General features: G+C 44.6%; 1 protein-coding gene across 1 annotated transcript in view; it reads right to left on the bottom strand.

Moving 5' to 3' along the window:
* The window catches only part of ADAM12 (ADAM metallopeptidase domain 12), a 324,442-nt gene extending 305,852 nt beyond the window's left edge, over positions 1 to 18,590 (bottom strand). Inside the window, exon 1 of the mRNA XM_032882097.1 lies at positions 18,252 to 18,590. Within this exon, the coding sequence (XP_032737988.1) occupies positions 18,252 to 18,339 (88 nt within the window). The 5' untranslated portion in view covers positions 18,340 to 18,590. The remainder of the gene's footprint in view (positions 1 to 18,251) is intronic.
* Between the last annotated feature and the right edge of the window lie 8,545 nt (positions 18,591 to 27,135).

Raw genomic sequence — 27,135 nt, 5'->3', positions numbered from 1 at the left:
GCTATTTCTACAAAGGACTGATGGCAAACCACCAAGAGAAAAATGTATTAGAAAAATAAATAGGGCACAACCTTAAGAAATGTACTTTAAAATTACTGTGAGTTTATCAACAATGAACTTTGATGTTCCCAAACAGTTGTATATAAAAATGGTTTTCACCCAAACTGCTGAAATCATCCAGTGTGGACATAAGTAAAAGGATAACCAAGGTCAACAGAAGGAAACAATAAGAAACAAAGTAAAATCTGTGAATTGCAAATTAGCCTGATGGGAGGTTTTATGTTTTTTGTAGTTGGCTGCACTTAAGTTCTGTTTCAGAGTCATTTTTCTCCCACTGTTGAATTTTCACTTCAAAGGTTTAAAATGGAATAAAGAGAGAATGAAAAGAAAAACATGAATATATATCTGAGTTTACCTTCACCTGGTCACTAGGTGCTGGCTGGAAAAAACCCACCCCACGGCAGCATACACTCATTCATACCCACCTGTGCACCTGGCTGTTTCTCAGGGAAGTCATGGGAACAAGCTGGTAGAGACCTCTTCTGATTTCTTATTAAAGTATCAGCTTATATCTTCTACCCAATATAAACATAATATCCCAAGTAGAATTGCATATATTTCCCGGGATGTTTCTTTTGGATCACTCAAAGATACTAAGTACCAGGCACCTGGGCGGCTCAGCCAGTGAAGCCAAAGACTTTTGATTTCAGCTCAGGTCATGGTCTGGGGGTCATGGGATCGAGCTCCAGACCAGCCCTATGCTCAGCACGGAGTCTGCTTGTCCCTGTCCCTCTGTCCCTCCCCCTGCTCTTTCTCTAATAAATAAATAATTTTTTAAAAAAAGACATTAACTACCCTTTTTGTACCAAATATTAGGATACATGGTCTTTTTAAAGAAGATCTCCAAATATCTGATGCATTTACATGAGAGGTTGTACACCAACAAAAAGTTTAAGTAGAGGGTAGAGTTTTAGAGAACCAGGTCAGTTGAAAAGGAAAAGCAGCAAGCGGAAGGGCAGTTGGCTCACCGTGTCAGGATATACTGAGCAGCTGGGATGTGCTCAGTACGGGGGACAATGGTGAACAACACGGATGTGGTCTCTGTCATCCTGGCACTTAAATACTAACCACAAAGACAAGGGATCCAACATGATGAGCCCTTGGAGGAGCGATGGCACTTTGAGCGCACTTAGCAGGGGGGTGACAAGGACTGAGACCCACCTGTCCTGCAGAAGTGACATTTCAGCTGGAGCCCTTCTTTAGGTGGAGAGCTCTGCCCTGAAAGGGACATGGACAGTTAAGGAATGCAGCGGCAGCCACACAGAACCACCTTCCCTAACAAGATGCTGCTACCGATTCTGACACATGTGCCAGCCAGCTGCCAGCTGTCAGAGCCACACCAGGTGCTAACAAAGCTCGGGATAATGAACGCGGGCGGTAGACAGACGGCTAAGATGGCTCCTGATGACCTCTGCCGCCCAGGACTGCCATCCCTGTGCAATCTCCTCCCTGAAGAGGGGGCTGACCTGCTCACTTGCTTCTCACCGACAGAATACGGCAACGCTTCCATGAGTTGATTACAAAACCTGGGGCTTGAGTCTTTCTAGCAGCCTCTCTCTGCTGCCATCTAAGCTTGCTTGCTTGCTTGGCTGAAGCTGGCCGCCATGTTGGGCAGGGAGTCCTCCTGCCAAGGGCCCGCTAGGAACGGAGACCCTCAGGCCATCAGTTCTCAGGGAACAAAATTCTGCTGGTAACCAGGTGAGCTTGGAAGAAGAGCCTTTCCCAGTGCAAACTTCAGATGGACGCGTGGCCCAGGGGTCACCTTGATGATGGCCTGTTGATGGAAGCTGAAGCAGAGGGCTCAGCGGAGTCCACATTCCTGACCCACAGGAACTGCGAGGTCATAGGCTGTGCTACCTTAGACCCCTGAGCTGTGGTCACTTGGTACACAGCAATCGATAACATGTGTTTGTGTATGTGCATCCATAATTTAAGTATTTTCTACAGCCATCATGGACAAAAGTGATTAGGGGGAGTCCTACATTTTATGTGTGAAAGAGAACAGAGAACAGATAATTATTAAACCATCCATTTCCCTGGCAGAGAAAATCTATTTTAGCTAAATCCACACGTCTCTTTAATTCAGAACCAAAGAGCTATTAGCCCCTGAAAATGGGTCCCTAGACCTCTCTTTCCTGTCAGTCCCTGAGGGTCAAGGACCCACCTCAGGGAAAGTTCCAGGATCTACACAGTGAACATCTCAAGTATCATTCTACCCAGCATCTTTCTGGAAAGATGTGCTGCTCTTTCCTCAAACCCCAATACTCAAGATCAACACAAGATGGGACAGCTGTGAAGGGTTCTAAATCTGGAAGGGCACTTGGGAGTCATGGTTCCTTCCAAGGTGCCCACATGGTGAGCCACTGTGGGCTGTGAAACCCACCCTCTAGTTTGGTTGTCGCTCAGCCTCCTATAAGACAGAGCTGAAGCAAACTGCAAGTGCCTTATGCCTCAGTGGTCTTATCTGGAAAATGGAAATAATTAGAGCACAACCCTCCCAGGATGTAGTGAGGTTTGAAGGAGAGGGTTCACGTAGAGTCCAGCATACACTGAATGGTAGGTTCCATGCCAGGGTTTTCACAATGACTGGTACTAGAATGCCCATTTCTAGTGCTTATTTGCCTATTTGGACCATACCTCTTGGGCATAATCTTTCTGTGCCACCTGCTTGCTTGTGTAACCTTGTACACATTGAACTTCCTAACTGTGGCTTTTATATCAGGAAAAGAAAGCAGTCACAGTATCTCCTTCCCAGACCTATGCACTGAGGATGCATGGAAGCTCTTGGATCAACACTGACACACATTTACAAAAGCAAACACTCCTTTATGGAATTCCTTCATTCTATCCTCAAAGTAAGAGCAAGGACCCTCAGGAAATATGGCTGTTGTCCAGACATGCAGGTAAGACTGTAAAAACTAGGAGTTGAGTGTGGTCTCGTAATGTGTTCAACTAGGACTAAATGGTTATTTTTTGAAAATTCATTTGCTTCTTTGCAACTCAAGGGAAAAGGTAGCCAGAATCAGTAATTTAAGATTCAGGAGATAAACAATCTTGGTAGTGAGGGAAAAAATATCTTTCCATTTACTTATCTTTTTTTCCTACAAATTGGGAAAAATAACATCCATGTTCAGTCTTAGAGTGGAAAATTTTTGTTGGAGTCTGGAATGTTCCACATTTTATTGACTAGAAACACAAGGATTCAGAGCTTTTAAATAGCTATACGGCAGAAATCCCATACTCTAATTGGTAATTAGCACAAAAGAGCTAAATGTATGTTCTATCCACAAAACATAAAAGATTCCTATTTCTACTGAAATCCTAAAAACACCTATCCAGCACCGTGATAAGCATTTTTATATTTTACATTTTACTTTCCTTGTAATTCTACTCTCTGTCCTCCTCCCAAAGCTCTTTCTCAACAAGCCGGTGGAAGGTGAAGGCTGGGAAAATCACGCCCCTGGCCTGAGTCTCTGCCATCACTTGTGCTCTTTCCAGCCCTATGCAGAGCCCACAGCATGTCCCATAAGTGGAGAAGAATGACACTAATAATCATTTTGTTTGCTATAACCAAATATATCTGACATTATTAGGACAATCTCAAGTGGTCCTGGTTAACAAAGAGATACTCCAGCCTGAGACCAATAAAAATGAAGAGTGAAACATGAGATTTAAGGCTGGAGGAAAGAAAGAGAGCTATCCTACTTTCCCAAACCTCTGCTGCCCCTGTGCTGACCTCTGAGACCTGCACACCCATCTTCCAGCAGCAGGAGGGACGGCAGCTCATGGAAGCTGAGAACTTTGGGCTTCCCAAGGCATGAGCCCAAACCTACGTCCTTGAACTGACAGTGGTACCTACCGTGTGCCCCCCAACCGGAAGGAAGAACTCAAATTACAGAACCCTCTGCCCAACATGCCCCTACTTCAGTGCTCACAGCATCCCAGTGAGGTCGGTTGTGTGCTTTTCTCTCTTTTTTTAATTAAGAAAAAAAAATTAAGTAGGCTCCCTGCCCAGCATGGAGCCCAACATAGGACTTGAACTCACAATCCTGAGATCAAGACCAGAGTCGGAATCAAGAGTTGGACACTTAACTGAGTCATCCAGGCACCCCTGGATCCTTAATTCTTCTTTGACAAATAAGGAAACCAAGGTTCAGAAAGATTCAGCAGTTTCTTCAGGCCGCAAAGCTGTAAAGAGTCCAAGCCAGGCCTTCTCAGTCCAAGTCCGAGTTCTAGCATGCCCCCGGCGCCCTTCAATGTCATCACTGCAGCACGGGAACACACAGCTCCCTCAGCTCTCTGACTGCACGTGGAGGTGACATCAGGAGAGAGAAGCTAACGAGCCCTCCTTATGTGAAGTCATGTGTGCCCATAAGAGGAGCAGAAGCCTCTATTAGGGTTTTGTTCATGCTTTAAAAGAATTGTCTTGAGTTGGCCTTGCAAACTCTTTCCTATCTGGTTCCTTCCGCCACTCCTTTGAAATCACTTTCCTACTGAAATTCTGTCATCAACACCGTGACCCCTCAGCTATGCTGAGTAAGAAAGAAGGCTGAAAGCACTTTCTCAGGGCGAGCAGAGATACGAAAAAAGAGGAGAGATGCTGAACCACGCAGAACTGGGACAGGAAGCTTCCGGGAGACCACCTACTCCAGCTGAGTAAACTATGCTCTAAGGAACAGACTTTCCCTACTAAGAAACTGGAAGTAAGACTCCATGCATTGAGTACACTAAATCCACATTTCAGTGACAAATCAGGCATCTGATTTTTTGAGATAAATCAGTAGAGAAATCACTCTTATGAGATCGTGTTATTCATTCCAAGAGTTACAAAGATACACAGATGAGTGTTTCAGTTACCGGCTTGCCCCATTATACAATCTGCTCTCTATATTAGAACTTGAAAGTATGGAACAAATTCAATATACGTCCTGGAAAGCTCACAAGAATGGAATTCTGTTGACACCTCCGCTAGCAGAAAAGCGGCTCCTGGGAGCATATTCCGGCCTTGTTTCCCAGCTGTTCACATTCTGCCTCAGCCAGAGGAAGATGGGAACAGCTGAAGGCTTCACCCCCAAAGCTCAGCTTGGCCCCATCATTAGCACATCTCACCCCTGCAGCTGCCAAGGCAAAGTCTAACATGCCAGCAGGAAAGCAGCTGACTCGCTTTTCTGACCAAGCTTTGGAGTATTGGAAGCTGAGAACGAGGGTGCCAGGTGGGTTCAGCTCATTTTTTGTACATCTGTAGGGTCTACTCACTCTACATGCCAGGAGGTGAGCAGCTGTGTCTGTTTTTCTCACCGTCATATCCCCAGTTCCTGGCACAAACATGAGATTGCTGTAGGCAAATAAACTTGTTGACTAAGATAACCCAGTGTTGGGGACTCCCTGTTCTGAAAACATGGTCGACTGAGCTGATTCAGATAGAAAACTTTCTCAAGACAAGCACATAAAAATGTTAAATAAAATGTGGGGGTTTTATAGTATATACATAACTAAACTAGAAAGAAAGGAAAGGAAATTACCAGGGCCCATAAACTAAAAAAAGAATTCATAGCCGGTGCATTCACACCCTGCCAATGCCATCAATGCCACAGAGACCCAGCAGATACAGGGCTGCAGTCTAGGAACTGTCAGTTTAACGATGGGCAGTTTGATTGTTACCATAGGAGGTGGGGAACTACAGCCAAGACCCCTGCAGGATCCAAGTTCAAACGGCTAGAAAAACTCTACCAAATGCTCCAGGGAAACTGCAAAGTGGCATGTATACCCAGAGAGCTTGTAAGTGTTAGGGGGTCTCCCAGGAGAAATCAAAACCTCAAACCTTCATCACGTGGGTGTAGACACCAAAATTACAATAATAATATGGCACATAATTCCCAAAATGAGAAATTAACATAAAAACTGAGCTCAGGGCACCTGGGTGGCTCAGTGGGTTAAGCCACTGCCTTCGACTCAGGTCATGATCTCGGGGTCTTGGGATCGAGTCCCGCATCGGCTCTCTGCTCGGCAGGGAGCCTGCTTCTCTCTCTCTCTCTCTCTCTCTCTCTCTCTGCCTGCCTCTCCATCTACTTGTGATCTCTGTCAAATAAATAAATAAAATCTTAAAAAAAAAAAAAACTGAGCTCAACTGAGTGAAATCCTTGAAACGCCCATCACAAGTAAATGAATTCCTCCACTAGACCTTTCATAATCCCAGGTGCGTAAGACTCCCCATAGGAGCAGTCGTAGTAGATAGAAAAACTGAAAATGAGTTCACAATTCAAAATTGCAAGAAGGGATAACCCATGACTATATAGGCTCAGCACCCTAAGAAATAGAAATAATAGAATGATCTAAGAGGTATACATATATATGCATACATATGTGTGTGTATATATATATAATACATATATGTATATATGTGTGTGTGTGTGTGTGTGTATTCATTCTCTATCTTCCATCTCTCCAAAAGTTTTGGAAACATAAAATACATAGAAACAATAATGGAAGATAATAAAAAACATTATTTGTAAATGATCTGGCAGGTTTAAAAAAGAAAAAAATAAAGCTCCTATAAATGAAAAGCAAAAGACATTGGAAAGGCAGAGTAAGTCCACAGACAGTTTAAACAGCAATATGACATTTCTTGGAAGAGAACTAGGCAATGAGCTTTAGGCCTAGAGATACGACCCAGAGTATAAAGCAGAGTGATAGAAACAAAGAGAAATTAAAAGCAGTATGACTAAATGATAAAGTCTTGTTACATATAACAGAAGTCCAAAGAAGGTAATGGAGAAAATAAAGACAAGACAGTAACTGAAGAGATGATGATGGAGAGTTTTTAATAATTGGAGTTAAGACACATGTCAAGAGCAGAAATACACAAATTAAAAATAAATCCATAGCAAAAAAAAGTGATAAAAACTTCAGAACCACGTAACAAACAAACAACAATCTTAAGAGCAACCAGAGAAAAAGGCAGATTTAGTGCAAAGGAATTATTGTGAAACTAAAGGCTCCTCAACAGTAATAGCAGAGACCAGGATACAATACATAATATCTGCTAGGTGACAATAACCATCAACCTGGAATTTTATACACAGGTAACATAACATTCATGAAAAAGGCAAAACAAACATTTTTCAGGCAAATGCAGGGATCTGTTACTCATAGATTTGTTACTTATATTTCTTCAATGAAAGACCACTTTGAAAAGAAGCAAACTAAATCCAGGAGGCAGAAGTAGTTTGTAAGAAACCATGATGGAAGAGAGGAACTGGTTACACTGGACCAATCCGAATAATCCAGGACCATAATAAACAAAAACAGGGGCTCCCATGTGGCTCAGTCAGTTAAGCATCTACATTCCACTCAGGTCACAACCCCAGGGTTCTGGGATCAAGTCCCTCATCAGGCTCCATGCTCAGCAGGGAGTCTATTCACTTGCTGCCTGCCTCTCTTTTCTTTCTTTCTTTGTCAAATGAGTAAATAAAATCTTAAAAAAAAAAAAAAAGCCTACCACTGCCCCGTGACATTTTTTGATAATGTGTTTCAAAATGATAGAATAATATACTAGATAACAACAGTCAGTGAGAGAAGAGATGAAAGGCATTAAGCATTCTTAGCCTGTAGTACAGTTTGAGAGGAGGCCAGAGTTACTGACCACCTTTACACTTTGGTGCCTGAGGTGCAAATGTTAAAAATTTAGCAATACTACTAAAACTGTGGAAATGGAATATATAACCTCCAAATTAATAGAATTGGACAGAAGTAGGAGTAAATAATCCTTCAGTAATATAATAGGAAACAGAAAAGGAAAAGTATCTAAAAATATCAATAATAAATAGAGTTCAAAATTTTCAAAAGTCACAATAAATGTAAATGGGTAAAATTAGTTGGTTAATAGGCAGCAATTACAAAGTTTTAAAAATCCAGGAATATTTTCTTTATGATGGACATTTGTAAAATATAACATGAAAAATTTTTAAGTAAAGAGATAGGAAAAGATACACCAGAATAACTTTAGCCAAAAGAAAATGGATATAGTAATTTTGTAGTACATAATGTGGTATATAGCAAATTATCTTATACAAATCTGAGGTTGTACACAGTTGAATGGATGCAACCAACTAACCTCAAAAGGCATAATGCAAAAACTGACAGAATTACAAGGAGAAAAGGAAAACCCATGACTCCATTAGATTCTTAAAACCTCTCTTGGAAACAGAAATACTGAACAAAAACTATTTGTCATAATATGATGTGACATCAGCTAATAAGCTAACCTAATTGACATATCTAGAACCCTATACCCAATACATTATTTTCAAACACATATGTACTTTTTACAAAAATTAACCATGCATGAGCTCATAAAGAAAACCTTAAATGGATGAGAGTAAATAGGACACAGATGACTTTTTCTGACATAAGTGCAATAAAATCAGATACCAATAGCAAAGGAACTACCCTTCCTCAAGCATTTGGAAGGCAAAACACACACAGACCAATCAAAACATATATCTAAATAACTTAGTAATAAAAACAGACACAGGGGCACCTGGACGGTTCAGATGGTTAAGCATCTGCCTTTGGCTCAGGTCATGATCCCAATGTCCTGGGATCTAGCCACATGTCAGGCTCCCTGCTCAGCAGAGAGTCTGCTTCTCCCTTTGCTTCTCCTCCCACCCCCCACTCATGCTCGCATGAGCTCTCACTCCAAATAAATAAATAAAATCTTCAAAAAAAAAAAAAAAGACACAAAAACAAAATCCCATAATACAAATTACAGACTATTTTGGATGGAATGATAACACAAAACTGGAAGCAAAATGTGTGCGATAGTGAAAGGAGTAATCAGAGGGGGTGCTTTCACCCTTTGTGACTATAACAGTAAAAGATGGCTGAAGGTGGAAGAGCTAAGCTTGCAACAGAAGAAACAGAACAGTATAAACTCCAAGAAAGTAGAAGAAAAGGACAAGGAATTCATGAAATGGAAAACAAAACAAAAGAGATCTACAAAAGAAGAAGTCAACTCTCAGATTTCTCATGAAAACACCACACCCTGGTATGAAGTACCAACATCTATTAAGCAAAAAATCACCTTGTATACCTACAGCTGTCCTAGGAATCAAAAAAGAAGCAACACCCTAGCTCCCTGAGGCTTACAGTAAAGCTTTGAAATGAAAATAAAACAGACATTTAGAGAAAGGAAAATTAGAGTCTAAAGTTGGTCATGAGCATTGCCCTAGAGTGGCTAAAGTATAAATAAAATATTAATAAGTGGAATTCAACATTATATTTTAAAAATGCACCCAAATCATGGAGGATTCATCCTAGCCATTCAAGGATGGTTTAACAATATAAAATCTATTAATGCAATACATTACACTAATAACAGAAGAAAGAGAGGGAAAACAACAACACATGAAAAAGTGTTCTATCCAAAAATGTTTATGAAAAGCTTAAAAAAAATTAAACAACCATTTATATATGTTAAAAGGAAAACATTTTAGTAAACCAGCAATATAGGGAAATGTTCTTAACATGATAAAACATATCTAACAAAATTTTACAATGAACATCATAATTGTGAAAAGCTAGTTATTCTCACTGAAGTTGAGGAAAAAAACCCAGGGACACTTCAGTCACCATTTTTGTTTATCACTGTAATGGAGGGGCTAACCAATGAAAGAAGAAAAATAAGAGCGATAGAATGAATAAGAACTGTAAAGAAAAAAAAAACAGAATTCACTATTATTTTCTGGTGGTAATTCTTTTAAAATTTCTATGAAATCAATTTATAAACTATCAGAATAAAAATCAAGCAAATTTACTGAATTCAAAAACAAAGCACAAAAATCAGTAATATATATTTACATTGAACAGAAAACATCTATGACAACCTTTTTAAAAAAAGACATAATTCCACAAATAAAACAAGAATAGCCATAAGCTCGTATTTGTAGAAGCTGAGAAATAGACACGTGTGTTCATTACCGGTCTGTCTACAATTGTATGTTTTAAATTTTCCACACTAAAAAGTGAAAACCTAAAAATAAAAACAATGATAACATTCAGAATAATAAATCTAGTAGGTATCTAGGGTACCTCAAAATATATCTTACAGAGATGTGCAAGAGCTTTAAGGAGAAAACAATTTAAAATTTATTGAATAACATTAAAAAACAATGAATAAGGAAGTGACCAGGGATGCCTGGGTGGCTCAGTTGGTTAAGCATCTGCCTTCGGCTCAGATCAGAATCCCAGGGTCCTGGGATCAAGTCCTGCATTAGGCTCCTTGCTCAGGGAGCCTGCTTCTCCCTCTGGCTGCTACTCTCCCTGCTTGTGTTCATGTGCTCTCTCTTTCTCTCTCTGACAAATAAATAAAAATCTTAAAAAAAAAAAAAAGTGCCCATATTCATGAAGCAAAGCTTTGATGTCATGAGTTAGTCAACTCTCCCTCAAATTAATCTGTAAGTCCCCATAGGGTATCTTGCAGAAATTATCTAGATTATTCTAAAGTTCATATGAAATATTAATGTTTCAAGAATAGTCCAGAGAACTTTAAAGTAGAGTCGGAAGAGTAAGAGGGGAAATTAATGTTCTTTGAGCATTTAGCACGAGCTGTCCAATACTTTCCATGGATTATCTCATTTACTCCTCCTGCACCCATGTGGGGGCAGATACTTTATTGTCACCATTTCAAGGAAGGAGAAACTGGGGAAAAACTTGCACGATTTGTGCAAGGTTTAGAATGATCAATCTTCATGGTTTGCCCAGTACCAAGAGTTTCCTGCAACATGGGATTCTAAGTGCTAAAACTGGGAAATTCCTGACAACATAGGATATTGACCACCTTCCCAAGGTCACGTGTCAGTTAAGTGGGTGGCAGAACTGATATGTAAACACTCACAAGCTGACCTCACTGTCTGCCCTCTACACCACTATGTGCCAACCAAGCTAAACACTTAGGGCTGATTACAAAGTTTATAGAAACCTGAACACAGGAGGATGCTGGAGATAGGATAAATAAATGTCCAACAGAACAAGGAACCCAGAAGCATATCTGTCTATACTTGGTATTTATCAGAAGGGAGAAAGGTGTCAACAAATTTTAACCCAGATGATTAGTTATCCTACCTATATGTGAAAAAAATAGATGCTGACTTCATATGACAAATAAAAAAATAAAGTCTAGTTATACTAAAAGTGAACACTGAAATGTTAAAATTTTAAATTATTATTATTATTATTATTATTATTATTATTATTTTAAGTAGGCTCCATACCCAGCATGGAACCCAAAGTAGGGCATGAACTCCCAACCCTGAGACTGAGACCTGAGCTGAAATCAAGAGTCTGGCACTTAACTGACTGAGCCACTCAGGTGCCCCTAGAAGAAATTATTTTTAAATCTCTATTGGAGCTTAGGAAAGAGAAAAATATTCAACCAGACCTAGAAAAGTGAGCAAATGATAAGACTAACTCAAAGAAGAAACACAGAAAATAATATGGACACATAAAAAGAGTCAGAGTCTCTAGCAATCAGGAAATTGATAATAAAAATAATGAAATAGTTCACATCCAGCTTGGCAACATTTAAAAGTCTGAAATCGCCAGGTATTTGCAAAAAGACAGGTAACGAGAACTTTCTAACAAGTAGGCATGTCAATTGGTACAAACAATTTAGAAAATAATGGAGCAAAACATGTAAAAGCGGAAAATTGCAAATACTGCCCAATTCATTTGTAATAGATTCCCTAGAACTCGCGCCTGTATTAAGGAGACAAGTGGAAGTATCCCTGCTCCACTGCAGTATCAGAAGTTGGGGAAAACAGATACATCAATAGGAATGCGCAATGTATGGCTCATTCAATTAAAAGGAATGAAGAAAGCACATGTATCAACACTAACAAGCCTTTAAAAATACTGATTTAAAAACAGCAAGTTGCAGAAGGCAATTGTATACAGTAGGGTACTGTTCATATAATATTTAAATACAAAAAATACTGAATATTGATTAGAGATAGGTAGCAGATGAGACTGCCCAATTTTTTAAGCACTCATCTAGAAGCTAAGCTCTTAATATAGACTTGGGAGGACATAAAATCTTAAAAGATAAAAAATGTCAATATGATGCTGAATTATTCAGGTTCTCCATCCTATCTGTCAGTTGGAGGCAAGGTATATTGGGCATTAACACACAAGGATGCAGAAGGAAAAATGAGCTGGAAGAAGTACGAAGACTGAAATGGCAGCCCATCAGACAGCATGACTTTCGATGGGCACATTTCAACTGGCAAATAAAGCATACTTGAACTGCACTGCCATTCTGCTTAAAACTAAGCTCATTTATAATCTCATTGCTCTCGATGTTATAAATTACGGCAAAGACAGAGTGCAGAGCACATGGACTACAAAATTTCCCCGAGGCTAAGTTAAGACCTAGTCTCCATCATGAGACAGCCCTGACACTGCCCTACATCGGCAACTGAGCAGATACTCACCATCTGCCGCCGTGGTTTCCTCCTCTGTAGATGGAGGGTAATAGCAGGACCCGCTGCAAGACTCTCATGAGATGGTGGGAGCAAAGAGCTTAGAACTGCCCCTGGCACCAATGCACGCAGTAAATGCCTTTTTAAGTAAGTCTGTGCCGGTATAAACACTTTGGGTTTAATAAAATACTAAACAGACACATAAAGAAAGAGCTACTTGAAATGCATAGGAACTATTTCTTGAAACATTCTGTCTAGATCATATCAACTTCACTTTCTCAATCCCAGGGAGCTGATAATTAAAGAATTGTACATACCGCAGAGTTGTTTAATACAGATCTCAGTGGGTACACAGCCAAAGGGCTACGGGGCTGGCCATTTGGTATACAAGAAACATTTGAAAATGTTTCTCACACCTGTCTTTATAAATCATAGATACCGCAGGAACAGTTCAGCTTAAAAAGGCTCTTGGAACACAAAACAAAACCAAAAAAAAAATTTTTTTTTTTTTGCAATTGTATTGAGTTCATTAAGGCATCATCTATACCAGGAAGAAAGATGGTTAGCATCTTTACAGGATGCAGCTGCATTGCTTTAAAAAAAATTCTTCACAGTTTCCACAGCTCCAACATCTATCTAATTAGGTATATATTGACTTCTGGCATTTGTAGATTTTAAAAGAAAGTTTTAAAACATTTAAAAATTGATGTAATTTTTGTTTCCACAAGGAAGGAACAGAAAGAGCCAAATGACAATTAAGAGAAAGAAAGTGTGTCTCTATGTAGGGAGTGGTAAGCCCAGAAGCACAGGCTGACTTCTGAACGGACATGGCAGACCCACAGGTATTTACCTGCACTCCCTCCTGAAACCCCACAACAGGAATAATAACAATAATTTTTTAAAACAATACATTGGAGAGAAGATAACAGGTCAGGGAGAACAACAAAACTTTCCAAGATGAAGGAGGATAGATGAGTGGTTCCTTACTTAGTGGAGAAGAAAGGGCTGGAACCCTGCTGCTTGGAGAGGAGGGAAGCTATCGAGAAGGGGAGATAGGTGAGCAGAACATGAAAGTGCTTGGGAACAGGAGACATGAGCACCTCTGACTGCTAATACAGGCTGAGCTGAAATATCGTCCAAGAAGTTAGGAGCCCTAGATCTCTTGCAAAGACACCATGGTGAGGCGATGACCCCTTCCTCTCTGACAGATGAGGAGAGTTATTTTCTGGAGACACTGAAGCAGAGAAGTTCTGTGCTCAAGGACCTCAGGCATAGCTGAGGGAGGGAGGGGAAGCAAGGTGCCAAATTAAAAACAAAAGGATGAATTAAAACAAAACAAACAAACAAAAAAAAAAAAGCAAAGCACACTTCAGAGTGAGACATCCACTATAACCCTTTTCCCCTTTGCTCAGCTCACAGACCATCTAGTCAGGCTTCAATCTCCTCAGCAAGAGGATGCACAGTTCTCCTCTGGAAAAATGGATCAGCCTAAGAAAGAGGATACAGTCAGTGATTATGAAGGTCCCCACAACAGAGTGGCACTTTGTAAGCACACAGACCTTTCAATCTGCCTCTTAGTGTCTCATTATTAAACATAAACAACCAAATTCAGAGATTATAACAAATAGGAGTAGGGAAGAATCTCAAGGCTAATGATGAGCATGAAGTGAACAAAAAATGCTCAAAAAATAATTAATATACTCTAAGAGTTCAATATCTTATTTTTTTACACAAAAAATTTAAAAACAACAGAACAGTACAAAAAAAAAAAAAGAAAAGAAAGGGAACATTCATAGAACAGAAAACATCTGTAAGTTAACTATCTGGAAGAAATGAATAACTCAATAGCAAGGTTGGAAAATGAAACTAAACTCTCCCAGAAAATGGACCAAAAATGCAGAGATGAAAAATAAATAAGGAGGTTAGAGAATGTCTCCAGGAAAGTGGGACAGACATCCAGCTGATAGCAGTTCCATAGAAAGCATGACAAAAAACAGGAAGGAAGAAATAACTGAAGAAATACTACAAGAAAATGGACTAGAATTCCACAGCACGAATTTTCAAACTGAAAGGGCCATAGAGTTCCCACCATGATAACTGATAAGAACTTAAAGTGAATCATCATGACATGTAAAAATATGATAATAGCTTCCATGGGGGAAAAAATAGTCTACATTTAAAGGACTGACAGAGTGCTATCGAGTTCTCAAGCAGCAAGGGGCACACAGACAGTAAAGGGATATCTTATCCAACCATGAAGAAATGGGACTTCCGCCTTGGGATTTTATACCTAAACAAACTAGCAGTCAAGCGTGGAACATATACCCAGATTTTTACGCAATGTCTGGCAGGCACACATTCTGACCTTTCTTACAGAATCTGTTTTGTTTAAAATACCAATGTGCACAGCTAAAAATAGGCACTTTTCTATTTTCCCATGCAGTTAGCAGCGGCCCTGTGTCTCAGGCTGATTAACAGAAAATCTGCTACAAAGGTTTCTGGAAGTAATCATATTTTCCTCCTAAAAGAGATTTGGCTGGCTCTGCTCTTCACCTCTTCTGCCCTATTACTGCCTAGAATTCAGGTACAAAGCTAAAAGGTAGAGCAGCTGTCATGAGACCAGAGGCCAGAAACATAAAGGCAAAAGCCAACATGTAAAGATACCAGTTACAAACAAAAGTAAAATCCTGGGTCCCTGATAGTCTCATGGACCCACTACACCAGCTACTACATGGCTTACTTCACAACTGCAGGTCATATAAAGATAAAGAAAAAAAAAAAATCCTATAGTCAGGTTTTCTATTATTTGCTGCTGAATATTCCTAGCAAATTATCAAGTGGTTTTACCTCCCATGCACCCTTCCTCAGGAAGTTACTAAAAATGTGCTCCACAAAAATAAGGAACTAAAGTAAGAAAGAGAAAGTTACAGTGCTCAGAAAACAGGTGATCCCAGAGAGGAAGGATGCAAAATGAATTGCAAGTATCTTAGTAATAAGGGTAGTCTTGAGACCACAGCTGTTACTGTATCCTAAAAAGTAAGTAGTTTATATTGGAACAAAAGGATAACGGGCTCCAGGAGAGAGAACACTAAATATAAATAAATAATGGATAGATTACCTGATGTGTTTGATCATGTTGAAAGGAATTTAATAGTTCTCCCAGAAAGTCTAGAAGGTAGAGATTGGTACACAGGAAATAAAGGGTGGGGCGGGGGGGAAAGTCCTTTTAAAAAAAAAGGCAATTATTAACTCTAGGAAAAACAAAAAGTTGCAAGAGGTATGAAATGGAATCATAGAAAACTGTGTGGCTCGACTGTGAACAATATTTGCAAAGTCTTTATAGTGTAAACATTGAATTTTGTTTTTTTTTAAATTATGGCAACACTATACTGGAAAGTTGGAGAGAAGAGAGGCCAGTGTGGCTGAAGTAGAATGAACAAGTGGGGGAATGGTAAGAAAGGAGATCATAGAAGAAAACAGGGATTAAGTTATCCAGAAGTTTGAATTTTCTTTCCTAAGAGCCACTGGAGAGTTTTAAACAGGAAACCAGCATGATCCAACTCATGATTGAAAATGATGACTTTGGCTGTAGGATTGGGAAGAATACAGTGTGCAAGGGCAGGGGGGAGAGCCAGCAGACCGGTTAGGAAGCTACTCTAGCAGGGATATCAAGCTTCTATGGAAGAGAGAAAAATAAAAAAAGGAGGGCTAGGTTGGAGAAGGCATACTTCGAAATGGTGGGAAGAGGGCAGACGGGAATACATCTTGGAGGTTGGTGGTGTTTAGAGAGAAAGGGATGACTTTCTATGTGTTAGCATGAGACATCTGGAGAGACAGAGGGTGTTATTACTGAGTTGGGAAGACTGGAGGAGAAAGGGATTGAAGAGTAGAGGGGTTGGTGTCTAGGGTGCTGTTTTGGACTTGTTAGGTACCAAGTAGGCAACCATTTTGGGTCAGAGGGGTAAAACACAGGGAGAAAACCCCATGATATACTCTGCCTTCAACAAGTATTAATTCCTCCTTTTCTCTTGCCAACACAAAGACACGTTTTTTCATATGCTTGGATTTTTAAGCAACCTCAATGCTATGATTTGGGGCACTGATTTAAGAATTGAGACTGAGAATCCAAAGATAAACAAGCTGTGAATGCTGGGATATCACAACCTATCCCCATACAAAATGTTTAGGTCTAACTGGTTTTCTGTTGGAGCCAGATCTACCCCTAGGAAAATCTCTTTCCACCAAAAGTCCCCTACTCCAAGAATAATTTCCATTAACTTGATTTACTAAACGTTTTCTTATAAAACAAAGAATATTCTCCATGCTCAATGGACTTCTATGCGTATAGAGCATATACCAAGTTAAGGACCACCTCAGGCACACTTTGAGATTGTTTGGGTTTTAAAAAGTTCCTTCTCAATAAACATTCAAAAAGACCAATTTGTACAAAAGTCTTTCAAAAACACTATTGACTACTATTTTTTTGACTACTATCAACGCAGGTCTTTCAACAGTCAGCAGTATTCTTTCTTGGCTTCCCCGTTGTTTTTCACTGCTTTGTGCAATGCTTTTATTTAATCATTAATTCCCCAATTGGTCTTCATTGCTGTGTGGATTTTAACGAGAGCTGGGTTTTAGCCACATTACAGTAGACATGGTGGGGGTGGAGGGTAGCAGTGGCAATTGCAAAATAAAACGTACCATAAAGTGGTAACGGCTCATGATTGAGGCCAGTTGTTGAAAAATAAATGCCTGTTACAGAGAACCATAGAAATTGAGAGTTGGAGGCCGAGGCAAGCCATTCATTGGTAGGCTGACAGCGCCTCTAGCGGCGGAAAGACCGCGTTGACGGCGTCCTGGGGAAGCTTCTGAATTTTTAAAAAGGCACCTGCTGGGTGAGTCCTCATTATGCAAAAAACAAAAGCTCCACAGGTGCCCAATTTGAAGGGGATACGACTCGAGGAAATCTAGATCCACGAAACAGCTATAATACCTACATTTCAGTTTAACTTTGAAATGAGTTGTCACTTTACACAGGTTGATTTAAGGATTATTTATAGCCGAGAAACGACGAAGTTGCGGGAGGCGGAAAAATTCTGCTCAAGCTTGGCCGCCACACACAACGAGGGAGCGATCCCGAATGGGGGAAAAAAAAAGTGGGTGAAGAGTCAATTTTTCAAAAAATGGAGACCGCTGGGGAACGCAGCAGGCGCACCTGTGCAGGAGCGGACGGCTCACCTGTGTGGTTACGGGGCCTCCTTCAAGTCCGTGGGGGAGGCGGGGTGGAAAGGAAACTTCATGGAGGGCTGCCCCAGGACTGGGGAAGTGGGGAGTGGATTCACTAAGGGGGGTGTCAGGAAGAGGACCCGACGCACACGTGTAACTGTCAAGACTTGGACACCTTGGCGAAGGACACCCGAAAGGGGAGGGGACCCGAGGCTGTGCCGTCCGGGCTACGCGCCGGCGTCTTGCGGGCCCCGAGCCAAGCGTTCCCTCCTCTCCTCCCCACACCCGGGGGAATGAGCACCTTAGGGAGGAGGGTCTCCCCTAGGTGGACCCCGCGCGCCGCCCCGCCGCTCGGCGTCCCCCCGCACTGCCCCCTGAGGCGCGAGGTGCCCCCGGGGGACGACCCCCAGCCCGCGGACGGCCCCGGGCGGCGGGCGGGAGAGGAGGGCCAGGGTCCGGCGGGGGAGCTGCGGGGGCTCGGCGACTTACCTCGGGCCGCGGGGGGCGACAGCAGAGCCCCGGCCAGGGCGAGCAGGAGGGCGCGGGCGGGGGGCGCGGGCGGCGGGCGCGCTGCCATGGTCGGCGGCCTTCGGTGCAGCAGCTCTCGGGGCCGGGAGGCGAGCGCTGCACCATCCCACGCGGGCGCCGAGCGGGGGCCGGGCGGCGCGACCCGAGGGACTTCCTGCCGCGGGGAGTCCGCCCCGGAGCCCTCGCGCAGCGCCCGCGCCTCCGAGGAGCGAGTCTAGGCTTTCATTTTTTTGAAAAAGTTTCCCCCGGTGTGTGCGTGTGTGCGCGCGCGCGCGGCGCTGGCACGAGCCAGCCTTGACCGTTGCAGTCAAAGAGCGAACTGTCCGAGTTGGCCCGGGGGCGAGGGAGATCGTTAGTGAGCGAAGGCGGGCCTGTGAAATGGATCCACGGCCAGCAGTCACCGTTCTCATTACCACGGAACAAATTAGCGTCTCCCCCGCACCCCCGCCCGCCGGCGGCGTCCCGCGGGTCCTAGAGACCGCTCGGGGGCCCCCCGCCAGGGTCCCGCCCAGAGCCGGCGCTCGCCCACTCCCGGGGGTGGTGGGGTGAGGGGCGTAGGGGTGAGGGGGGCGGCTCGGTGCCGGGCGCCTCGCGGGCCGCGCGCCCCGGCGGCACAGACGTGGCTCGGTGGCGGCGCGGGCGCCCGGAGCGCACACATCCCCGCCCCGGGATGATGTGGCCGCGGGGCCCCGGGCGTCCGGCTGCCAAGAGCACACGCGGCTGCACGGTCCAGCTTTCCAGGCTGAGGCTGGAAATGATGACTCGGCTGCTCGCTCCCCGGCTCGCCCGGAGCCCGCGCAACGCGGGTAGCAGGTCTGGAAGGCGGTCCAGCGCCCGGGCGCGCGTCCCCGGGCCTGTGCCCTCCGCCGCCACACAGACACCTCGGGCCTGACGGAGAAGCCTGGACTCGCAGGCACGCGACGACGTCTGGGCAGGACATGTTTGATGTGCTGCTCTGGGGTGTACCTTGCGAGGTTGGCTCGCGTTTCTTTCCCTACGTACGTAAGGCATGGGACCCCGGAGAGAACCGCGTCGTTTCCCCAACTTTCCCGGTCATGAGAAGCATCTGAGTGCGTCTGTTGGAAATACAGGTTCCCCGGGCGCCCTTCCCCGCCTGTGGCTGGAGACTCCGCGGGCCTTGCCTTAGTTGAGTCCTAGTTCTTGGCGGCCTCCGCCCTTCCCGCCAGAGAGCCTGGCAGAGCCATGATGTCCGTTTTGATAACACGACTTGTCGCCCTCTCCAAGACCCTGGGGATCGACAGCGACGCAGCTACGGTCACTGAAGGAGCGGGGTGTATTAAGGACGGCGGCCAACACCCACCAAACACGGAATTCTGTCCTGTGACTTCTCACCAATTCCTGACACAGCCCGCATTCCACGGGCCAGTTAGCCAGTGTTTGAGGAAACTCCCATTACCGTCTTTTGCTACGTCCAGGAAAGTACCTTTTCTATCTTCCACCCCCTCCCAGGGTTTTGCAAACTTCTCAAGAACCACAGCAACCCTCTCACAGAAGTACAGGTGTTTAAAAACAAAACAAAACCCTGAAAGCCAGAGGCACTGGCCAAAGGCCCCACCTTCTCTGGGCCAGCGCACCCCAACACTCCATCCAGAAACAAGGTCTGGGTGTGAGCCCCAGTTTAAATTCGGCCCTGTGTACCCCTTACCCCTCTGCATGGCCTTTCTCCATTCCTTCATTCATTCCCTCAATCAACAATTAGCAACGCTGTGTTAGGGCCTTGGGAAACCAAACGAAAGAGAAGAGCCTTTTGCCTTCAAAGTCTTTCCTGTCTTGTAGGACAAACTGGTAAATCGGGCCTATTGAACAGGGTGATTGGTTACTGAACCTACTTAATAATCACCGGGTTGCTAGTTACCTACCACATTATTTGCTACGGGACTTCATAGGATCGCAGTATTGTGCTAAAGTAATGTAGCCAGTGCATTATTTCCATTTAAAATCCTGAATATACAGATGAGGAAACCAGTGTCTAAAGGTTAAGAGGCTTCCCCATGGTCACAGGGCAGAGGAGCAGGTCAGAGCCCACACCAGATCTTAGCAAACGCAGCCTGTGTCTTTAACGCTTGACTTCTAAGCTTCAGGTTCAGCATCTGTTAAGTGAAAGTAAAAGACAAACCTCCCAGATGGCAGAGACCATTAAATAAGCTAATACAGTGCCCCGCCCCCAACCCACGGGATTCCCAACCATTTGTTAAGAATTCAAATCCCCTGGTATTTGCATCGGACATTATTATTAGGAAGGTCTGGGGAGTCTCAACAAGTACTCAAGGGGTTCTGATACTTTGGTTCCCAGAGCGTTCAGCAACACTGTGCAGAGGAATTAAAAAATTGTTTCCTTTGAACTCAGTGGGACAGACTAGTTTGGAGATGAGTCTAGCTGCTGGCCTCTTGAATCTTTCTGACGAGGCAAATTTTTTACTCATAATGGACCTCATATGTGCTGCACGCTGGGCTGGGGGCTTTCCCTACTTTCTCTTCTGATGATCCATTTCTTTTTGCTCTTCTATATTCAGCTATTACTTTTGACTGTGGAAGTCCAGTTTTTTTGTTCGTTTGTTTTTTAACCTGAAAGCTGCAAGGCTCTTTCCAAAGGATTAAATGTACCTCAAGATTGTCCTTGGTTTGTTTTTGACTGAATGAAAGAAAACAGCCAATGCAGGAGAGAAAAAATAAGGCAGGAAAGAAAATCCTAGCCACCGTCCTGGTGTCTCAACCGTCTAGTTCCCCATCGCTGTGAGGCAAGGAGTCAGGACTGACACTCCGTCCATAAAGACTTCATGCTCAACCGTAACAGCCAGCCAGGCAGAGACAATCTTCCATCCGCCAGATGGTTGGCCTTTGGACGGGAGCTCTGCCTCCTCGTGCACAGGAAATGGAAGCCGACGTGGCATTCAATACTGGATTGTTAGGTCATGGTATGGGGTCAGAGGCCAGGATCTGCTCGTTAAAATTTCAGATAGATGGCTTGTTGTCCCTTCCTTTCCAGAAGAATTGACCTTTGCGATACCGTTTCCTGTGGGCTATTTTTGCTGAACAGCCTGGGCATTCATGAGCAGGGCACTCACTGCTCAGCCCAGGTCGCATTTCCATCAAGCCACTTTGAGGACAAGCCGATGAGAAATGGAAGCAGATTTTCCTGAGTTGGGATCTTACAGGTAGCCGCTGCTGACTTCTGGAATGGGTCAGCCTCCCTGCGGCTCGACCCTTGCCGGACCTTCAGACACAGGCTCATGGAACAGCTTTTCTCTCTCCAAGCACAGTTCCCAAGGCTCGCTGCAAAAGTCAACAAAGACAGTCGCACGCCCCATGATGAAGATTCTTGGAAATCTTTTTAATTCCATCTCTGGGAGGCTTGAAACTCATGACCCGCTCAGTCCTGGATAACACGGATTCCATTTTCTTTTCACAGATCTCACTTCCAGAATCCGTGCCTCACTTCATGAGGTTTCTCAGTACTCACTTCAAGGGCACCCAAAGAAGAAGAATGCTTTGGGGGAATCAGGGGCTCATGGGTGCTCCGGGTCAGAAGGGACATGAAGATCATTTAGACCATCTCCCTTCAACCCCGTCTATACTCACCTGTGGCTCCCTATCAACTGACCATCCCATATCTCCTTGTATGCCTACTGTGATGGGAAACTCATTACTCAAGAGAGCCCATTCTTAAGTGTCCCAAGGGACTGACAATACCCAGGAGGAACGGAGAGCCACCCCACAGCCAGAATGCCAGTCACAGAGATAACCCCACTGGCTGTACTTGCCTGTCCTTCCCCACCATCACCGGGGCAAGCTGAATAAACCGGCAGTACTGAGAAAAAGGCAAACTGGGCATCTCAAAACAAACACGAACTTACAAGAAGGACCAAATATTTGAAGATCCTCCTTCATTCAAGAAATAAAGCTTAATCTTCTCTTTTCGTGTGGGCTGGGCTGGGAGGCTCATTCTAATGAATAAAATATGGCCAAAGTCACCGTGAGTGAGCTCTGAGACTAAATCACGAAAGGCAGGAGTGACTCAGGTCACTCACTTTGAAGAAAACCAGCTGCCGTGAGGACGCTCCAGCAGTCTAATGGGGGCGGGCGGAGGTGGGACGTGGAGGTCTGCTGCCATCGGCCATGGGAGTGAGCCATCTTGGAAGCAGAGCTTCCCACCCAGTCAAGGTTTGTCAGCCCCAGGAAGAGACCCAATGGCCAACCCACCCAGCAAGGCTGCTCCCTAATTCCTCACCCACAGAAACTGCATGAAATGATATTTATTGTTTTGAGCCACTGATCTGGGGGGTAATTTTTACACAGCATTAGATAACTAATGCACACTTAACAAAGCAAACATTCTATTTCCACCGGAAAGTTTGCAAGGATTCTAATATCAAGGGCACCAGCCTTCTTGTGTGAACTTTGAATATAAGTTATAGTTGGAGGGGGGCACCTGAGTGGCTCAGTCCGTTGGGCATCTGACTCTTGGTTTCGGCTCAAGCCATGATCTCAGAGTCGTGGATCAAGCCCTGTGTCCAGCTCTGTACTAGGCACAAAGTCTGCTGGAGTTTCTCTCTCCCTCTCCCTCTGTCCCTCCCCTGCTCTCGCTCTCTCTTTGAATAAATAAAATCTTTAAAAATTAATTTTTTAAAAAAACCTTATAGGTAGATGGCCACAGGCCTCAGCTACGTACCAGCCTAATTATCAGCAGTATCCTCCATTCACTGTCCCAAGCATCATGGTTTCTGAACAAATTGTACCACTATCTTATCTGTAGGTTACCATCTTTTGTGTCGTGTTAGGGGGCAGAAGGAGGAGGCAAGCACTCAAACTTGGTTCTACATCTTGACCCAGTTCCTCCTATGACAATGGTTGAACGTGGGACTGAACTTACGGTCCTGGATAATACAGTACAAGCAAACTGCCTAGGGGCGTGGACTTGCACACACTTTCTGTGAGTCTTTTCACTCCTCCAGTGAGCCAGTCACGCAGCGATCTGATCTAAACTGCCACTTCCGGACACAGTGATACATTTTTTACCGGCTGCCAAAGAACCCACAGGCATTTGCTGTTGACTGTATCTTGAACACATCAAAGCAAAAATGTGCTTAAAGGCCATGCTTGCTCTTGGATGGAGGGACCCACCGGAAGCAAAGATGCTCCCATCTGGCAAGGCAAGCCGCTCCCTCCTTGGGGCTCTGCTCCAAAAAGAGGCGCAGGCTCCCAGCAGCCAGGAGAGCTGGGATGGGTGGGACCTCTGGGGGGGGAGCCAGGCCCTCCCTATGTACTGGCCTGGTCCCCAGCAGCTTTCCTCCTGCAGAGCGGCCAGCCCTATTTGACAATAACCCCAGGGAAGGCCATTCCAAGACGTCCATATGTTTTTGAAACTCCTTCTTTACCTAATCTCTCTGGTGGCGAATTGGGCCGTTTGCGTCTTCTTCTGTGCTCTTGAAATTGGAAAATAACCAGACACTGGGCCCTCTCTATGTACTTGAATGCAGTCCCCATTTCGTCTTTACTGTTTTAGGCAAATCAACCCCAATTTCTTTAACTTGTCTCTTGGGTCCTATTCTTGCTCTCTTTAATCATGTTTTTTGCTCTCCTTTGGATCCTCTCCAGTTTCCTGATTTCTCTTAAACTGTAGAGGCAAAATGTGGCTGGAGAGCTCCCAGAAGGGTCTGCACCGGGCCACGGGGAGGGGAGGCTGCTTTATTGCCTCAGCTTCACGGGCCGTGGGGTCTCTCTCTGCAGCTGAGACTCTTAACTCCTCTTGGGGGCCTGACTACTTTCTCCTTCGGGAGTGAGGAACAATTCTGGGTGGTTCTGGGGAGGTGGGCTGCTCTGACCTGGGAGTGCCCGGCCCTCCATCCCATCACTGCACAGCCTCACTGGCAACACACGCAGTCCTCCTTTGCTGCACTTAACTCAGCCCGCTCCTTGGATCTCAGTGTCTTGGCTTCTTTAAGGGACACTTTTAGGCAGGCATCCTTTCTCCCCTTTCTCCCCTCACAGGACTCAGGCAGAAAAGCCAACTCAAATTTCTAGGGCCTGGGGGTCCCTTGTTCTTCCTCCCGCGCTGAGATCTGGTCTAGAATGTGATGGAGATTTGGTTTTGTAGCAGTGACCAAACATTTGACCCTTGTTGTCATCACCACCACATCCTGGACCAGCAGCACCCTGGCTGCCCTAAGCCTCCCAACACCTATCTGTAGGAAGGGGCCTCCTGCCCCCCATCTCCCTGGGTAGAAATACCAGCAGCGTTCCTTTCCCCACATAGTCTTAGGCAACATTCCCCAAGGAGCTTTCAGCTTTCTTTGTCCTAGACTGAGCTGGAAAATAAGAAGTTGAGCACTCATCCCCAGAGCCCCTCTGTGCCCTGCTGCAGGTGAGGAACAGATGACCACCCCTGTTCTCCCGACCCGCTACCCGTGTGATACAGAGTGTGGATCAGAGCCTGCCTCAAGTTACCGTTAACGGACAGCCTCGTCCTGAATCTGCCCACTGCGCCCCAGGCCTCTGCGATCTCATCAGCCTGCGAATCCTGTCCATTCCCCTCTTTTGAAGGAGATGGAGGGTCGGTCTGAGGAGTGACTTGGTCACAGACTTCAAAGTGGTGCAGCTCAGATCGTCTGACTCCAAAGCTCCCCCATGTCATTTCCTCCCTGCCGACCCCTTCCTCGCTCTCTCCCTTGACCGTGCACTTGCAATTCATAAATCCCATCTCCTCGGCCTCAGGAATGGCCCCTGACTCTGCCTCCTCCCCCACCGCTTCAGCTGCAGGACTGGGTCACCATGACGCCTTCCCTCGGTGACAGTAACAGGCCCTTGGAGCTTGTGTGGCTCCCATTCCAGCTACTGCTATTGCAAAAGCACTTTGAAAATGCAAACCTGCCAAACCTTCACTAAATCCTCATGGCCTTTCGTGATACACAGATTCTCCTTTGTGGGATACACAAGGCCATTTGGAATCGACCACAACCATCATCCCCAATCTCATCTCTCACTTCCTCTCCCCCCCCATACACAGCCTCATCCTTTAGCCACATGGGACCGCTCGACATTTGCAAAGTGTCCAATGCTTTGCCGTTTTCCGTGCTTCTCTTAACACCAGAATGCCCTTCTCCTCCTTTCTGATCCACCCTTCAAAGCCCAGTGACACCATTTCCTCCCCAGGGCTTTTTCTACGACTCCAGGCAAACTGGAGACTTCTGTTCACTTGCACAGTTCTGTGCCTCCAGGGCTGGTATGGGGGGTTACCACTTTGTACTCCAAGGATCGTTGTGTGAGCCTACCTGCCTAACTCTACAGGGAGCCCCTTGGAAGTTGGGTCCCTTGACCTATTATATCTGATGATCCATGACTAGCCCAGAGCCTGGCAAAAAGAAGGGACAGCAATTTCTGGTTCAGGGGATAAACGAGCCAATGTGTTCCTATTCCCACTTGGGTTTTTAAAACTTTTTCTCTCCACACAGCTTTCCAGTCTGGGCTCAAGGATAGTGATTCCATGTGAGCATATGTATTGCTGAGGTCCAAGAAGATAAGTAGGCAATATTTCATTTCTCTCCCAAACCATTCCCCCAATAACCTCTGTAATTACTCCTGTTAAGGCCCATTACCAGTGTAAATCAAGTTAGGACTGATTTCCACAGTGCTAACAATCTGTACCAGGACAAGTTTCATTTTCTAAAATCTTCCATTTTTGACCAACTCTGTGACTTCTGGTACTATTTTTTTAATTTAATAGAAACAAAATCAAACTCTTTTAAAACTCCAAACAACCTCAGACTGTGTTTTGTTCTGGTAATCAGACAATGGATGAAGATTGTGGTTACTCGGAGATATTGCCAACAATGGAAAAAATAAATAAGAACATGAGTCAGAATAATCTGAAACCAGAAATGTGTGTTGGTAATAACTCAGAAAGTCATGTGGAAGAGCCTTGGTCACAAAATCAACTTTGATTTTTTTTTTTAAATTATAAGCTATTAAGGAGCCCCTTCTACCTGGTAAAGCGCCAGGAAACCTTACGAAATCTAGTCCTGGGAAATCAGAATCCTGCACCATCAGGAAAATGCTGTCTCTCTGGGGGGGCGGATGCAGACAGTCTTGAGTGCCATATGGAAAAATGACCCACAGTGGTGAGGAAGCAATGTATCACTGGAGAGGGGACCATTAAAGTAGGGTAAAAGCCATCACTCCAGCCTAATCCTGTTAGGCACATTTCCAGCAGCGCCCTGGTGGGGGAAATTTGCAACAGGACTCCATATCCAACTGCATAGCACTGGAACACCAGAAGCCTTACCCATAGTGTGGTTTCGCTATTTCAAAACCAGCTGCTTGTCCACCTCTCCATGGAGGCAGGAAACCACCCCACTCATTCATCCCCCCCTGGAACACTGTCCCCAGTCCCGTGTTGGGCATCCTCATGACATCAGGCCTAAAACTGCCCGCTTGAGGGACTCCTGGGAGGCTCAGTGGGTTGAAGCCTCCACCTTCGGCTCAGGTCATGATCCCAGGGTTCTGGGATCGAGCCCTGTGTCGGGCTCTCTGCTCAGCGGGGAGTCTGCTTCCTCCTCTGTCTCTCTGCCTGCCTCTCTGCCTGCTTGTGATCTCTGTCTGTCAAATAAATAAATAAAATCTTAAAAAAAAAAAAACAAAAAACTGCCCGATCGGTCTCCATGCCCAGCAACCATGGTCTCCACCCTAGAGGTGGCTGTCCCAGAGAAGGAAAATGCAGGCAGTCAACAATGGCAAAAGAGAGTATCCGTGTCACACTCCCATCCCCCCTACCCCAAAGAATGGTCCTTTAGGTCTTAAGAAAACAGGGTTTAGACCAAGGGTCTACAGG

Source organism: Lontra canadensis, unplaced genomic scaffold (genome assembly GCF_010015895.1).
Source record: "Lontra canadensis isolate GAN:19392208 unplaced genomic scaffold, GSC_riverotter_1.0 scaffold79, whole genome shotgun sequence".
NCBI classification, from domain to species: Eukaryota; Metazoa; Chordata; class Mammalia; order Carnivora; family Mustelidae; genus Lontra; species Lontra canadensis.
The sequence above is the reverse complement of the archived record's forward strand: the minus strand, read 5'-3'. Positions and strand labels throughout refer to the sequence as shown.